The following is an 18,536-nucleotide window of genomic DNA, read 5'->3' as shown; positions in this document are numbered from 1 at the left end:
ACAGTAATGACCATCAGCCCCCCCCCCCCCCCCCGTAAAATGACCATCAGCCGCTCTAGTAAAGTGACCATCATAGACAGGATGTATAAGAGGAGAGAACTACAACTCCCAGCATGTCCAGACTGTTGTTATGGGATATCAGAGTACATTACAGGGAAGAGGTATTAGGAGAAAACTACAACTCCCAGCATTCCCTTGGCTCCAGTTCTCACACAATTGCTAACAAACTATATAAGAAAAAAAGAAATACTTACCCTGCCCAGCAGCAATTGCTCCTCTAGTGGTGGTCGGAGGTTGTAGCAGTGGATGAGCCAAGTCACACTGCCCGGGAAAAGGGCGTGTGATTCACTATATAGGAGGAGATTGTGGTGTGACACAAAGGACCTGCCATGAATGTCCACATGAGCGGAATGATACAACATAATGACACACACAGGCCATGTGGTTAATCAGAAAGTTTGTAGCTCCTCCCCCCCCCGGCGCTCTAGAAGTTTGTTAGTCCCTCTAGTCCGTCAGAGGTGTCCTGTGCGTCTCATGTACAAAATGCAGCTGAGGTCCCTGCTGCTGCTGTTCTGCGCCCTCTTCAGTGGATACGGTAATGTATCAGCACGGATAAAGCAGCGGGGGATATGCAGGCTGTGGCGTTACAGTGTATCAACTCAGTATCTGTGACAGCTACAACTCCAGCGTCACTTCTGCGACTCGTAGCTCTGGAGTGTTATAAATGATCACCTATCCACAGGAAGCGGTGATATTTCTGATCGCTGGGACCCCACCGATCATCAGAAAGAAAGAGGGTTCAGAACCCGCAGATCCTCCGCACTGGCTGGATAGAGCGGCAGCTCCATTCACTGACATGGGAATGACGGAAACCACCTGGTGTCCTGCGGATAGTGATCATTATGATGCGGATTATTGTCATCTCCAGGGTCTTGTGATCGGGTCGTGCACAGTTGGGTTCAGCTACCACTCCTCTATAGACACCAGGGGCGGGGGGGATTTCTCAGACTTGCTCTGCCAGGTTTGTGGTGTAGAAAGTTCATTCATTTCTATGGGAGAAGCTCCAGTATTTCTGCTCTGATTCCGGCGGTGGCCGGCAGCTGCTCCACTAGGGGGCGGGGGACCCCAATTCTCGGATAAATGTGGCGCTCAGAGCTGTGACCTGCACCTATCAGATTATGGCGTATCGTATGCTAATGACTTTCTAAATGGACAATTGGGCGTGTTTTACTATATGGGCAAGTGGGGGTTATGGAGAGGAGTGTATGACGCTGACCAATCAGCGTCCTACACTCCTCTACACAACGCCCACTAATCCAAAAAGTAAAAAAAAACGTCCAGTTGTTGATTAAGAAACTCATTAGCATAAAGCTAAAATAGGTCATAACTGTCAGACGCTAGGAGTCCCTGCCTCTCCGTGTAACTACTGTCCCGTACTGAAAACATGATTACAGTACGGGACAGTTGTCCTGCAGAGAGGCAGGGACTCCTAGCATCGTACATAACTATGATGCTAGGAGCCCAGCTCCCTGCACTGTGTTCGGTCCGTGACTTGCGGCCGAAATACGTCCGTCAATTACGGACGTAATTAGTGTGTGTGCACATACCCTAATGCTGTGATCCCGCCTCCCTTGCCAGTTTTCGGTCCGTTTCTTCTGGCCGAAATACGTTCCGTCCTTTACAGACCGAACATGGTGTGAATCCAGCCTTTTAGGGTATGTTCACACACTGAGGCCCCATGCACACGACCGTAAAAAACCTCCGTTTTTGCGGACCCATTCACTTTCATTGAACGCGGACACCTTTCCGTAGCACTACGGAAGGTTGTCCGTCCCGCGGAAATGTTCCGGGAATTATGGAACATGTCAGTTCTTTAGAATTTTGCGGGCCGTGCTCCCATGCTTTGTATGGGAGCACAGCCCGAAAATGCGTCAGTTAGTCGGCGGCCGGCCGTGCCCGCAATCGCGGGCTGTGATTGCGGGTACGGTCGTGTGCATGGGGCCTAAGGCTGGGTTCACACGACCTATATTCAGACGTAAACGAGGCGTATTATTCCTCGTTTTACGCCTGAAAATATGGCTACAATACGTCGGCAAACATCTGCCCATTCATTTGAATGGGTTTGCCGACGTACTGTGCAGACGACCTGTTATTTACGCATCGTCATTTGACAGCTGTAAAAATACAGCCTCGTCAAAAGAAGTGCGGGGCGCTTCTATACATTACACGCGGGACGCTTCTATACATTACACGCGGGACGCTTCTAGACATTACACGCGGGGCGCTTCTAGACATTACACGCGGGGCGCTTCTAGACATTACACGCGGGACGCTTCTATACATTACACGCGGGGCGCTTCTATACATTACACGCGGGACGCTTCTAGACATTACACGCGGGGCGCTTCTAGACATTACACGCGGGGCGCTTCTAGACATTACACGCGGGACGCTTCTATACATTACACGCGGGACGCTTCTAGACATTACACGCGGGGCGCTTCTAGACATTACACGCGGGGCGCTTCTAGACATTACACGCGGGGCGCTTCTAGACATTACACGCGGGGCGCTTCTAGACATTACACGCGGGGCGCTTCTAGACATTACACGCGGGGCGCTTCTAGACATTACACGCGGGGCGCTTCTATACATTACACGCGGGGCGCTTCTATACATTACACGCGGGGCGCTTCTATACATTACACGCGGGGCGCTTCTATACATTACACGCGGGGCGCTTCTATACATTACACGCGGGGCGCTTCTATACATTACACGCGGGGCGCTTCTATACATTACACGCGGGGCGCTTCTATACATTACACGCGGGACGCTTCTATACATTACACGCGGGGCGCTTCTATACATTACACGCGGGGCGCTTCTATACATTACACGGGGGACGCTTCTAGACATTACACGGGGGGCGCTTCTATACATTACACGCGGGACGCTTCTAGACATTACACGCGGGGCGCTTCTAGACATTACACGCGGGACGCTTCTAGACATTACACGGGGGACGCTTCTAGACATTACACGCGGGGCGCTTCTATACATTACACGCGGGACGCTTCTATACATTACACGCGGGGCGCTTCTATACATTACACGCGGGGCGCTTCTATACATTACACGCGGGGCGCTTCTATACATTACACGCGGGGCGCTTCTATACATTACACGCGGGGCGCTTCTATACATTACACGCGGGGCGCTTCTATACATTACACGCGGGGCGCTTCTATACATTACACGCGGGACGCTTCTATACATTACACGCGGGGCGCTTCTATACATTACACGCGGGGCGCTTCTAGACATTACACGCGGGACGCTTCTAGACATTACACGCGGGGCGCTTCTAGACATTACACGCGGGACGCTTCTAGACATTACACGGGGGACGCTTCTAGACATTACACGCGGGGCGCTTCTAGACATTACACGCGGGGCGCTTCTATACATTACACGCGGGACGCTTCTATACATTACACGCGGGGCGCTTCTATACATTACACGCGGGGCGCTTCTATACATTACACGCGGGGCGCTTCTAGACATTACACGCGGGGCGCTTCTAGACATTACACGCGGGGCGCTTCTAGACATTACACGCGGGGCGCTTCTAGACATTACACGCGGGGCGCTTCTATACATTACACGGGGGACGCTTCTAGACATTACACGCGGGGCGCTTCTATACATTACACGCGGGGCGCTTCTATACATTACACGCGGGGCGCTTCTATACATTACACGCGGGGCGCTTCTATACATTACACGCGGGGCGCTTCTATACATTACACGCGGGGCGCTTCTATACATTACACGCGGGGCGCTTCTAGACATTACACGCGGGGCGCTTCTAGACATTACACGCGGGGCGCTTCTAGACATTACACGCGGGGCGCTTCTATACATTACACGCGGGGCGCTTCTATACATTACACGCGGGGCGCTTCTAGACATTACACGGGGGACGCTTCTAGACATTACACGCGGGGCGCTTCTATACATTACACGCGGGGCGCTTCTATACATTACACGCGGGACGCTTCTATACATTACACGCGGGGCGCTTCTATACATTACACGCGGGACGCTTCTATACATTACACGGGGGACGCTTCTAGACATTACACGCGGGGCGCTTCTATACATTACACGCGGGGCGCTTCTAGACATTACACGGGGGACGCTTCTAGACATTACACGCGGGGCGCTTCTATACATTACACGGGGGACGCTTCTATACATTACACGCGGGGCGCTTCTATACATTACACGCGGGGCGCTTCTATACATTACACGCGGGGCGCTTCTATACATTACACGCGGGGCGCTTCTATACATTACACGCGGGGCGCTTCTATATTCTATACATTACACGGGGGACGCTTCTATACATTACACGCGGGACGCTTCTATACATTACACGCGGGACGCTTCTATACATTACACGCGGGACGCTTCTATACATTACACGCGGGACGCTTCTATACATTACACGCGGGACGCTTCTATACATTACACGCGGGACGCTTCTATACATTACACGCGGGGCGCTTCTATACATTACACGCGGGGCGCTTCTATACATTACACGCGGGGCGCTTCTATACATTACACGCGGGGCGCTTCTATACATTACACGCGGGGCGCTTCTATACATTACACGCGGGGCGCTTCTATACATTACACGCGGGGCGCTTCTATACATTACACGCGGGGCGCTTCTATACATTACACGCGGGGCGCTTCTATACATTACACGCGGGGCGCTTCTATACATTACACGCGGGACGCTTCTATACATTACACGCGGGGCGCTTCTATACATTACACGCGGGGCGCTTCTATACATTACACGCGGGACGCTTCTAGACATTACACGCGGGGCGCTTCTAGACATTACACGCGGGACGCTTCTAGACATTACACGGGGGACGCTTCTAGACATTACACGCGGGGCGCTTCTATACATTACACGCGGGGCGCTTCTATACATTACACGCGGGACGCTTCTATACATTACACGCGGGGCGCTTCTATACATTACACGCGGGGCGCTTCTATACATTACACGCGGGGCGCTTCTAGACATTACACGCGGGGCGCTTCTAGACATTACACGCGGGGCGCTTCTAGACATTACACGCGGGGCGCTTCTAGACATTACACGCGGGGCGCTTCTAGACATTACACGCGGGGCGCTTCTATACATTACACGCGGGGCGCTTCTATACATTACACGCGGGGCGCTTCTATACATTACACGCGGGACGCTTCTATACATTACACGCGGGGCGCTTCTATACATTACACGGGGGACGCTTCTAGACATTACACGCGGGGCGCTTCTATACATTACACGCGGGGCGCTTCTATACATTACACGCGGGGCGCTTCTATACATTACACGCGGGGCGCTTCTATACATTACACGCGGGGCGCTTCTATACATTACACGCGGGGCGCTTCTATACATTACACGCGGGGCGCTTCTATACATTACACGCGGGGCGCTTCTATACATTACACGCGGGGCGCTTCTATACATTACACGCGGGGCGCTTCTATACATTACACGCGGGGCGCTTCTATACATTACACGCGGGGCGCTTCTAGACATTACACGCGGGGCGCTTCTAGACATTACACGCGGGGCGCTTCTAGACATTACACGCGGGGCGCTTCTAGACATTACACGCGGGGCGCTTCTATACATTACACGGGGGACGCTTCTAGACATTACACGGGGGGCGCTTCTATACATTACACGCGGGGCGCTTCTAGACATTACACGGGGGACGCTTCTAGACATTACACGCGGGGCGCTTCTATACATTACACGGGGGGCGCTTCTATACATTACACGCGGGGCGCTTCTATACATTACACGCGGGGCGCTTCTATACATTACACGCGGGGCGCTTCTATACATTACACGCGGGGCGCTTCTATACATTACACGCGGGGCGCTTCTATATTCTATACATTACACGGGGGACGCTTCTATACATTACACGCGGGACGCTTCTATACATTACACGCGGGACGCTTCTATACATTACACGCGGGACGCTTCTATACATTACACGCGGGACGCTTCTATACATTACACGCGGGACGCTTCTATACATTACACGCGGGGCGCTTCTATACATTACACGCGGGGCGCTTCTATACATTACACGCGGGGCGCTTCTATACATTACACGCGGGACGCTTCTAGACATTACACGCGGGGCGCTTCTAGACATTACACGCGGGACGCTTCTATACATTACACGGGGGACGCTTCTAGACATTACACGGGGGGCGCTTCTATACATTACACGCGGGACGCTTCTATACATTACACGCGGGGCGCTTCTATACATTACACGCGGGACGCTTCTATACATTACACGGGGGACGCTTCTATACATTACACGCGGGGCGCTTCTATACATTACACGCGGGGCGCTTCTATACATTACACGCGGGGCGCTTCTATACATTACACGCGGGGCGCTTCTATACATTACACGCGGGGCGCTTCTATACATTACACGCGGGGCGCTTCTATACATTACACGCGGGGCGCTTCTATACATTACACGCGGGGCGCTTCTATACATTACACGCGGGACGCTTCTATACATTACACGCGGGACGCTTCTATACATTACACGCGGGACGCTTCTATACATTACACGCGGGACGCTTCTATACATTACACGCGGGGCGCTTCTAGACATTACACGCGGGGCGCTTCTAGACATTACACGCGGGGCGCTTCTAGACATTACACGCGGGGCGCTTCTAGACATTACACGCGGGGCGCTTCTAGACATTACACGCGGGGCGCTTCTAGACATTACACGCGGGACGCTTCTAGACATTACACGCGGGGCGCTTCTAGACATTACACGCGGGGCGCTTCTAGACATTACACGCGGGGCGCTTCTAGACATTACACGCGGGGCGCTTCTAGACATTACACGCGGGACGCTTCTATACATTACACGGGGGACGCTTCTATACATTACATGCGGGGCGCTTCTATACATTACACGCGGGGCGCTTCTATACATTACATGCGGGGCGCTTCTTTCAGACGTAATTTGAGCCGTTCTTCATTGAACTCAATGAAGCGCAGCTCAAAATTTACGGCTGTCAGAGAAGCCTCGCAAAATGCGAGGAGGAGGAATTACGGCTGAAACGAGGCAGCTGTTTTCTCTTGAAAACAGTCTGTCTTTTCAGACGTAAAAGCCTCTCATCGTGTGCACATACCCTAAGGCTACGGAGTGTCGGCAGCAGAATACAGTAGCAGCAAAGAGGATGAGATAAAACAAGTCCCATCCAGATGCTGCGGAAATACTGAAAACCACTCAGACATTGTCCCGCGGTGCAGAGTTTTATGCGTGTCCATTGTATTTGTGTAATCGCTGCTTATTTGTTGCTGGTTTTCCACATCGAATTCAATAGGAAGGTAAAACCCACAACAAATAGCAGCAGGGGCAAAGCTAAAGGCTCATGGGCCCTAGTTCATGAATTCAGCCTGGGTACCCCTACCCCTCCCCAACACCACCCGACCCCTGCCCGCGCCTATGCCCCGCCACCTTACCCAACCGTCCCCATGGATGACCCCACAGTATAATGCTACCCCCATACAATATAATGCCCCCATAGCTGCCCCCTTACAGTATAATGCCCCCCATTGCTGCCCCCCTACAGTATAATGCCCCCCATAGCTGCCCCCTTACAGTATAATGCCCCCCATTGCTGCCCCCCTACAGTATAATGCTCCCCATACAGTATAATGCTCCCATAGCTGCCACCATATCAGCCCCCCCTGCCATGCCCAGTATAATGCCCCCATATGTGCCTAATAAAATAATAACATAATTGCCTATCCCTGTTCCCACGACGGGTGGAGGATCCTTCTCCTCCGGTCTGTGCTATGAGTGACTGGGCGCAGACAGACACAATGACGTGACATCGCACCTGCCTGCGCCGAGCCGCTCACAGCAGAGTGCATGCTGGGGCATAGAGCCGTCACTCTTGCTCCAGCATTCAATTCAACTGTATCTGCATCCTAAGGACCTGGGACCGGCGGAGGTCACATGGGATGAAATGTCATCCCAGGAGGCCGGCCTGGATGACATTAGGGGGCCGGCCTCCTGGGATGTTTCATCCCATGTGACTGCCACTGCAGCCAATCACAGGTCGTAGCGGTCTCCTGGGATGAAACGTCCTCCCAGGAGGCCTGCTCAGCAGTTTTCCGCTAGCTAGGGGTTTAGCACGGGGGGGGGGGGGCCAAAACACATCTGAGTGGGCCCCCCACACAGTATAATGACCCCTTACTGCCACCCCACACAGTATAATGACCCTATAGCTATCCCCATACTGTATTTATGCTCCCATAGCTGCCCCCATACAGTATAATGACCCCTTAGTGCCCCCACACAATACAATGCCCCCTTAGCTGTCACCACACAGTATAATGCCCCATAGTGCCTAATAAAAAAATAAATATTTACCTAGCCCCGTTCCCACGAGTGGAGGAGATCCCTCTGCTCCTCCGCTCTGTGCAGCGTGTGGCTCTGTGTCGGGCCGCTCACAGCTGGAGCTGGCGTTAGAGTGAACGCTGCAGCAAGGAGCCGTCGACTCTGCTCCAGCATTGGATTCAACTGTATCTGCTTCCTGAGGATGCAGAGCAGTTCAAACCGGGACATATCACCGCTGTTGGACCAGCCCTGGGCCCCGGCCTCTCCGCGAGCCCGTGGCCACCGCCATACACCCCCCCCCCCCCACCCCAGAGATGCCATAAATGTTTGAAATGGGAATACTCCCTTAAGGTAATATTAAGGAGAACATGTCACCTCTCATGTCGTGTCTATTTTAGTAACTTCTTGTACTCCCCATGTTATAAAAATTCAGAGATCATCTTTTCTGTGTTGTGCCGTTCCTCTGTTATTCCTCCTAAAAATTTATGAATAAATTGACAACTGGGTATTACCATTTCCCTTATCAGAGAGGCGTGTCCCTACAGTCTCCTCTCATCAGTGATTGGTCAGTGTCAGTCACTAGGGACACGCCCTCAAGTAATAACACCCAGTTCTTAAAGAGGCTCTGTCACCAGATTTTGCAACCCCTATCTGCTATTGCCTGTGATCGGCGCTGCAATGTAGATTACAGTAACGTTTTTATTTTTAAAAAACGAGCATTTTTGGCCAAGTTATGAGCATTTTTGTATTTATGCAAATGAGGCTTGCAAAAGTACAACTGGGCGTGTTGAAAAGTAAAAGTCCAACTGGGCGTGTATTATGTGCGGACATCGGGGCGTTTTTACTACTTTTACTAGCTGGGCGCTCTGATGAGAAGTATCATGCACTTCTCTTCAGAACGCCCAGCTTCTGGCAGATCACGCTGTGACGTCACTCACAGGTCCTGCATCGTGTCAGACGAGCGAGGACACATCGGCACCAGAGGCTACAGATGATTCTGCAGCAGCATCGGCGTTTGCAGGTAAGTAGCTACATCGACTTACCTGCAAACGCCGATGCTGCAGAATCAACTGTAGCCTCTGGTGCCGATGTGTCCCCGCTCGTCTGACACGATGCAGGACCTGTGAGTGACGTCACAGCATGATCTGCCAGAAGCTGGGCGTTGTGAAGAGAAGTGGATGATACTTCTCATCAGAACGCCCAGCTAGTAAAAGTAGTAAACACGCCCGATGTACGCACATAATACACGCCCAGTTGTACTTTTACTTTTCAACACGCCCAGTTGGACTTTTGCAAGCCTCATTTGCATAACTACAAAAATGGTCATAACTTGGCCAAAAATGCTCGTTTTTTAAAAATAAAAACGTTACTGTAATCTACATTGCAGCGCCGATCACAGGCAATAGCAGATAGGGGCTGCAAAATCTGGTGACAGAGCCTCTTTAATGTATTCATAAATTTCTAGGAGGAATAACACAGGAACCGGAATACAGCAGAGTTATAAGAAAAAAGCTTCTGAATGGTTGTATTCCCTATGACATAAGTATTTACTTAGACATGTTAGGTGACAGGTCCTGCCAATCAGTTACTTTGAAGGGGCCGCAGCGGTCGTACGCTCTAATGGGAGAAGGTTGTAATACCAGGAATCGCCACTACTGCTTTGTCGGCGATTTACAATATGAGCAGTGACCGGAATGACGGGAAATCAAAGCAGCTGATCAGCGGGGTCCCAGCAGCCGGACCCTGAGCGATCCGCTATTGATGGGGATGGCCGATAGGCCATCAGTTTTTAGGGACTGGAAAACCCCTTTAAGGTGCCCATTAGAGGTCAGTCACCAATCCACCGACTCACGTGTATGGGGGATTCCGGACTCCGTCGGCCATGTGGTTTTATGGAGTAGAGACTATATACAATGTATTTCTTCCAGGTGGGATCCCTTTGCCCTGCAAGCAGGACACAATATGTCTGAAACATTACAACGAGGATACGGTCGACCGTCTCACAATCGGATGCAGAAACCTGAGTGTTGACTTGGGGAAGAATGGAGATTTCCTTGATCGCAACGTTTCTCGCAATCCCGACAGTAACTGCATCACCTGGAAGTCTGGGATTCTGTTAGATTGTACTGTGACAGAAACTGACCACAAGGGGGCGAAAAGGAACGCGGCCTTCACTTATAATTGTACACAAGGTGAACCTCAACTTCTGCCATTCCCGTCTCCCCTGGGTTTTTTATCCGTTTGGCGCCAGTTTACACAGGGAGATGTACGGCCGACAAGTGACCAATTTTCAAGCAGCATAAACGATCCGGTCGGACAACAAAGGAGCGTTCTCTCGTTTATCGGCTGACCGCCGTCTTGATTACACAGGGCAATGATCGTCAATGAGCGCTCGTCAATCATTGGCCTGTGTGAAAGTTATTTTATCGTTTATTGTGTGAATGTGTGGTCAGCGCAATAAGGCTGGATTCACACGGGCATATTACGTCCGTAATGGACGGAACGTATTTCGGCCGCAAGTTCTGGACCGAACACACTGCAGGGAGCCGGGCTGAAAACATGATTACAATACGGGACAGTTGTCCTGCAGCGAGGCAGGGACTCCTAGCGTCGTACATAACTATGATGCTAGGAGCCCGGCTCCCTGCAGTGTGTTCGGTCCGGGACTTGCGGCCGAAATACGTTCCTTCCATTACGGACGTAACATGCTCGTGTGAATCCAGCCTAACACGCGCGCGGCTGAGAGACAAATTTACGTAAAAGTGCTCACAAAGGACAGAATATGTATAAGAAATGCAGCAACTTTACAGGACGGCGACCAAAAATGCTGCGTGCGGTGGTTTATGGCCCCACAGTTTTGCCAGTAATAGCGCCGTTGTAGTAGCAAAATCTGCACGGCATACGGCGTGGTTTTGGCCACCGCTACGTGGGACCGTACCCAAAGGAGTGACTGAAGATATAAGTTATATAACATAATGGGGGGGGGGGGGGGGGCGCACACTGTAGTGGTGAATTGTTATAACATAATCATGAACTTTTTTTTTTTTTCAGCCGTTGACAGATTGACCGCTCCGACCTCCCCACCGGTCACCCCGACACTGTCCGCTGTGCGCTATTCCATTGTCTACACAAGTATGTATATATGTACAGTTTATTCTATGGGGGGGGGGGGACTTGTCTCCAGTGATGTGTGTTTAATCCCTTAATGACCACCTATATGCCTTACAGCGGTCTTTATGGGCATTTATGCCACTTCACCTCCTTTTGATGGCGCTGTGTCATAAGCCCATCATGGGTTTCATAACAGGTGGGCTCCTGATTTTTGTTTTTTTAAGAGATTTTATTTATTAAGTTTCAAAGTACAAAAGTACAAGTGAATACAACAGAAGTGCCAGCCCTCATACTGTCTGGAACAACAAGGCACCCTGGTTACAGGAGATACAAGGTACAGACAAGGCAGTGAAGAAATAAAAGGAGTATCACAGTACAGGATATACAAGTAGCAGAAGAGGTGACCACAGTAGACGCCGAAGAACAACTAAAAGAGCCTCACCAGCATACACTGATGGCAGATCTGGGGGTCTATGTTTGGCGCAGCCTCTTTCTGACACCACTGATACCACGGTTACGATCAACAGCAGCATCTAAAGGGTTAGACGGCTTGTATCTGGATTAACTCCGATCCAGGCCATTAAAGCAGGAGCCCCACGTATGCCTTGTTGTATCCTCCAGAGACATTACATCATATAAGTGATGATATCAGCCGCTCCTCTTATATCACTCCAGTACTATTATATCCTCCAGAGACATTACATCATATGTGACTGATATCAGCCGCTCCTCTTATATCACTCCAGTACTATTATTTCCTCCAGAGACATTACATCATATGTGACTGATATCAGCCGCTCCTCTTATATCACTCCAGTACTATTATATCCTCCAGAGACATTACATCATATGTGTGACTGATATCAGCCGCTCCTCTTATATCACTCCAGTACTATTATATCCTCCAGAGACATTACATCATGTAAGTGATGATATCAGCCGCTCCTCTTATATCACTCCAGTACTATTATATCCTCCAGAGACATTAGATCATATATATATCGGATATCAGCCGCTCCTCTATCACTCCAGCACTATTATATCCTCCAGAGACATTACATCATATGTGTGACTGATATCAGCCGCTCCTCTTATTTCACTCCAGCACTATTATATCCTCCAGAGACATTACATCATATGTGACTGATATCAGCCGCTCCTCTTATAAACACTCCAGCACTATTATATCCTCCAGAGACATTACATCATATGTGTGACTGATATCAGCCGCTCCTCTTATATCACTCCAGCACTATTATATCCTCCAGACATTACATCATATGTGACTGATATCAGCCGCTCCTCTTATATCACTCCAGCACTATTATATCCTCCAGAGACATTACATCATGTGACTGATATCAGCCGCTCCTCTTATATCACTCCAGTACTATTATATCCTCCAGAGACAATACATCATATGTGTGACTGATATCAGCCGCTCCTCTTATATCACTCCAGTACTATTATATCCTCCAGAGACATTACATCATATATGTGACTGATATCAGCCGCTCCTCTTATATCACTCCAGTACTATTATATCCTCCAGAGACATTACATCATATATGTGACTGATATCAGCCGCTCCTCTTATAACTCTCCAGCACTATTATATCCTCCAGAGACATTACATCATATGTGTGACTGATATCAGCCGCTCCTCTTATATCACTCCAGTGCTATTATATCCTCCAGAGACATTACATCATATTTGTGACTGATATCAGCCACTCCTCGTATATCACTCCAGTACTATTATATCCTCCAGAGACATTACATCATATGTGTGACTGATATCAGCCGCTCCTCTTATATCACTCCAGCACTATTATATCCTCTAGAGACATTACATCATATGTGACTGATATCAGCCGCTCCTCTTATAACACTCCAGTACTATTATATCCTCCGGAGACATTACATCATATTTGTGACTGATATCAGCCACTCCTCGTATATCACTCCAGTACTATTATATCCTCCAGAGACATTACATCATATGTGTGACTGATATCAGCCGCTCCTCTTATATCACTCCAGTACTATTATATCCTCCAGAGACATTACATCATATGTGTGACTGATATCAGCCGCTCCTCTTATATCACTCCAGCACTATTATATCCTCCAGAGACATTACATCATATGTGTGACTGATATCAGCCGCTCCTCTTATATCACTCCAGCACTATTATATCCTCCAGAGACATTACATCATATGTGACTGATATCAGCCGCTCCTCTTATATCACTCCAGTACTATTATATCCTCCAGAGACATTACATCATGTGTGACTGATATCAGCCGCTCCTCTTATATCACTCCAGTACTATTATATCCTCCAGAGACAATACATCATATGTGTGACTGATATCAGCCGCTCCTCTTATAACACTCCAGTACTATTATATCCTCCGGAGACATTACATCATATTTGTGACTGATATCAGCCACTCCTCGTATATCACTCCAGTACTATTATATCCTCCAGAGACATTACATCATATGTGTGACTGATATCAGCCGCTCCTCTTATATCACTCCAGCACTATTATATCCTCCAGAGACATTACATCATATGTGACTGATATCAGCCGCTCCTCTTATAACACTCCAGCACTATTATATCCTCCAGAGACATTACATCATATGTGACTGATATCAGCCGCTCCTCTTATAACACTCCAGTACTATTATATCCTCCAGAGACATTACATCATATGTGTGACTGATATCAGCCGCTCCTCTTATAACACTCCAGCACTATTATATCCTCCAGAGACATTACATCATATGTGTGACTGATATCAGCCACTCCTCTTATATCACTCCAGTACTATTATATCCTCCAGACATTACATCATATGTGTGACTGATATCAGCCGCTCCTCTTATATCACTCCAGTACTATTATATCCTCCAGAGACATTACATCATATGTGACTGATATCAGCCGCTCCTCTTAGATCACTCCAGCACTATTATATCCTCCAGACATTACATCATATATGTGACTGATATCAGCCACTCCTCTTATATCACTCCAGTACTATTATATACTCCAGACATTACATCATATGTGTGACTGATATCAGCCACTCCTCTTATATCACTCCAGTACTATTATATACTCCAGACATTACATCATATGTGTGACTGATATCAGCCGCTCCTCTTATATCACTCCAGTACTATTATATCCTCCAGACATTACATCATATGTGTGACTGATATCAGCCGCTCCTCTTATATCACTCCAGTACTATTATATCCTCCAGAGACATTACATCATATGTGTGACTGATATCAGCCGCTCCTCTTATATCACTACAGCACTATATCCTCCAGAGACATTACATCATATGTGTGACTGATATCAGCCGCTCCTCTTATAACACTCCAGCACTATTATATCCTCCAGAGACATTACATCATGTGTGACTGATATCAGCCGCTCCTCTTATAACACTCCAGCACTATTATATCCTCCAGAGACATTACATCATATATGTGACTGATATCAGCCGCTCCTCTTATAACACTCCAGTACTATTATATCCTCCAGAGACATTACATCATATATGACCGATATCAGCCGCTCCTCTTATATCACTCCAGCACTATTATATCCTCCAGAGACATTACATCATATGTGACTGATATCAGCCGCTCCTCTTATATCACTCCAGTACTATTATATCCCCCAGAGACATTACATCATATGTGTGACTGATATCAGCCGCTCCTCTTATATCACTCCAGTACTATTATATCCTCCAGAGACATTACATCATATGTGACTGATATCAGCCGCTCCTCTTATATCACTCCAGTACTATTATATCCTCCAGAGACATTACATCATATGTGTGACTGATATCAGCCGCTCCTCTTATATCACTCCAGCACTATTATATCCTCCAGACATTACATCATATGTGTGACTGATATCAGCCGCTCCTCTTATAACACTCCAGCACTATTATATCCTCCAGAGACATTACATCATATGTGACTGATATCAGCCGCTCCTCTTATATCACTCCAGCACTATTATATCCTCCAGACATTACATCATATGTGTGACTGATATCAGCCGCTCCTCTTATAACACTCCAGCACTATTATATCCTCCAGAGACATTACATCATATGTGACTGATATCAGCCGCTCCTCTTATATCACTCCAGCACTATTATATCCTCCAGAGACATTACATCATATGTGACTGATATCAGCCGCTCCTCTTATAACACTCCAGCACTATTATATCCCCCAGAGACATTACATCATATGTGTGACTGATATCAGCCGCTCCTCTTATATCACTCCAGTACTATTATATCCTCCAGACATTACATCATATGTGTGACTGATATCAGCCGCTCCTCTTATAACACTCCAGTACTATTAGAAGCTGCCAGGGTTTCTGGGACTTTAATACAATGCAGATTTATTAGTTCTCTTATGTGTGTTGATATATTTATATTATAGTGGATTTTCTTTGTGTTTAGGACATCACATGTACAATATCCCTGCAGTGATTGTTGTCTTCGTCTTCCTGGTAATTTGGATTTGCAATTTGATTGGTTTTTAGGTAATTGGTGAGGATTTCTGGGTAGTGTAACATGATGAAACACTGGTGTCCATCAGCGGTGGGTAGTAACAAGGACAAACAGTGTGAATGTGGCCTAAGAGACAGACATAGTTGGGGGGGGGGGTTGGGGGGATTTTTGCGAAAAGGTCTTTAAAATTGTGCCGAATGTATTCTGCAATTTATGCCACAAATCCTGATCACATTAGACACATTTCCATCTTTCCAGCACCCCCTGGCTGGTGCACATGTAAACCAAAAATCTTCACGTCATTAATGTGGCGCTCTCTTGTATTTGGAATAGATTTCTGGGGCGGTTTGCTCAGTAAATTCCCCGTTTTATGATCTGATATGTATATATTTTGTTTTATAGACTTTCCATGATCACTCACATAGGATAGATCTGCGGGGCTCGCCAATCTCAGGAGACAACCCAGCAGCGGACGTGTCATCCCATGAATAGTGTCTGAAGGGGATTCCATGGTCGGGTCTGCACACTGTTTTGATGCAGTTTTGGTTCGTTATCCAAAGCCATAAAAGGAAGGACAGTATATATATATATATATATATATATATATATATATATATATATATATATATATATATAAAAGAGACTGATTTATGTCCACTTTTGTGTTTGCTTAAAAAAAAACAAAAAAACGGTACCAAAAACGGTCACAAAACTTTGTGTGCGATTCTGGCTCAACCCAATTTTTGCCTTGAGAACAATTTTAACTTTATTTTATTTTTTAAAATTATTATTATATATGAAATAACGCTATAAATTTGTTGTACAGGTCGTTGCTTGAGAATATCAAATATGTATTTTTATTAGTTTTAGGACTTCTATTTAATAAAGTAAATATTTTTGTAAATAAATGTGCATTTGCGTTTTTGTTTTTTTTTACAGATTTTTTTTTAAATTTAAACTTTTATTGTACTGGCATATATATGTATACACCAGTACCTTAGCCTGTGTACTTATAAAGTATGCCCCAACAAGAAATATGGTCGGATAGCCCCAGGGTCCCTCAATGAACATTTGCTCTCTGCAAATTGAATTCTCCAATCCAGCCTCCTGGGATGATCTTTCATCCCATGTGATCGATGCAGCCAATCACGGGCTGCAGTGGTCAGATGGCCTGCAAAGTTATCCCAGGAGGCTGGACTATGCACAGAGAAGGGGGAGGGGGTGAGTATGAACTTTTTTTTTTGCGCCGCTTTCTGCAGAGGAAATTCCGGCGGGAAACAAAACACAATGTGGTGTGGTTTTTCGGACGGCGTTCCCTGCGGTGTCCAGGGCGAATATGTTGTGCAGATGGACGCAGCGTATCCACCCTGAACATGCTGTTGTGTTCCTACCCTTAAAGTAGTGGCCCTCTAGCTGTTGTTACAGTACAACACCCAGCTTGGGGATGTCAGGGCAGGTTGGGAGTTGGAGTTGTGCCACAGCCAGGTAGCCGCAGGTTGGAGGCCACTGCACTCAAGTTTCAGGTCTTGTCGTTTTCCGTAGTTTTTATATAGCATTGCATAATATATATTCATCTTTTTGTATTCTTTGTTTTACCCTTCCTGCCTGCACTCGCCACTAGGGGGAGCTTCATACATGGGTTTTAGAATTAATCAATTTTGATTAGTTTAAACAAAAATTAACAACTTATATACAGCGTCCTCAGGGGTTCAGGGGCTTAATGAGGATGCTGTATAGCACAGCGAAACATGTCGGGGGGGCTCTAATACATACCTTTTAATCTAAATACTTACCTCCGTTGCTTACCACACATGCTGAGTGTCTGACTCGCTGGGCTGCTGCCAGGAGCGGCACTGCAATTGATACTTACGTGGTGCACAGTCAATTCAATTTCAAACGGAGGTGATGTTTTTCATTTTAAACAAATTAGTGTAGTTAGTCTTTTTTGCTCTAAGAAGCATAATAAAAATTTACATTTATTTAGTTTACTTGTTTGTAAACATCCTCATTGGTAGTTGGTGCAAGAGGAATTGCTCTGCTGGTAACAGCCCTTTGTAAATATAGGGTCATGTGATGGACACACAGGTGCTGGGAACGTTGCAGGGTCATGTGATGGACACACAGGTGCAGGGAACGTTGCTGGGTCATGTGATGGACACACAGGTGCAGGGAACGTTGCTGGGTCATGTGATGGACACACAGGTGCTGGGAACGTTGCAGGGTCATGTGATGGACACACAGGTGCTGGGAACGTTGCAGGGTCATGTGATGGACACACAGGTGCAGGGAACGTTGCAGGGTCATGTGATGGACACACAGGTGCTGGGAACGTTGCAGGGTCATGTGATGGACACA

At 47.7% G+C, this 18,536-nt stretch overlaps 1 protein-coding gene across 1 annotated transcript; it reads left to right on the top strand.

Annotated features, from left to right (window-relative positions):
- Window positions 1-381: 381 nt before the first annotated feature.
- LOC142658563 (uncharacterized) lies at window positions 382-16,752 on the top strand. Its single transcript, XM_075834134.1, has 5 exons — window positions 382-595; window positions 10,430-10,693; window positions 11,553-11,633; window positions 16,131-16,180; window positions 16,584-16,752. The coding sequence occupies exons 1-5, from the start codon at window positions 424-426 to the stop codon at window positions 16,671-16,673; spliced, it is 657 nt and encodes a 218-aa protein (XP_075690249.1). The 5' UTR covers window positions 382-423; the 3' UTR covers window positions 16,674-16,752.
- The last annotated feature ends 1,784 nt before the right edge of the window (window positions 16,753-18,536 follow it).

Source organism: Rhinoderma darwinii, chromosome 8, assembly GCF_050947455.1.
Source record: "Rhinoderma darwinii isolate aRhiDar2 chromosome 8, aRhiDar2.hap1, whole genome shotgun sequence".
Lineage (NCBI taxonomy): Eukaryota > Metazoa > Chordata > Amphibia > Anura > Rhinodermatidae > Rhinoderma > Rhinoderma darwinii.
This window is presented reverse-complemented; position numbering and strand designations above follow the sequence as displayed.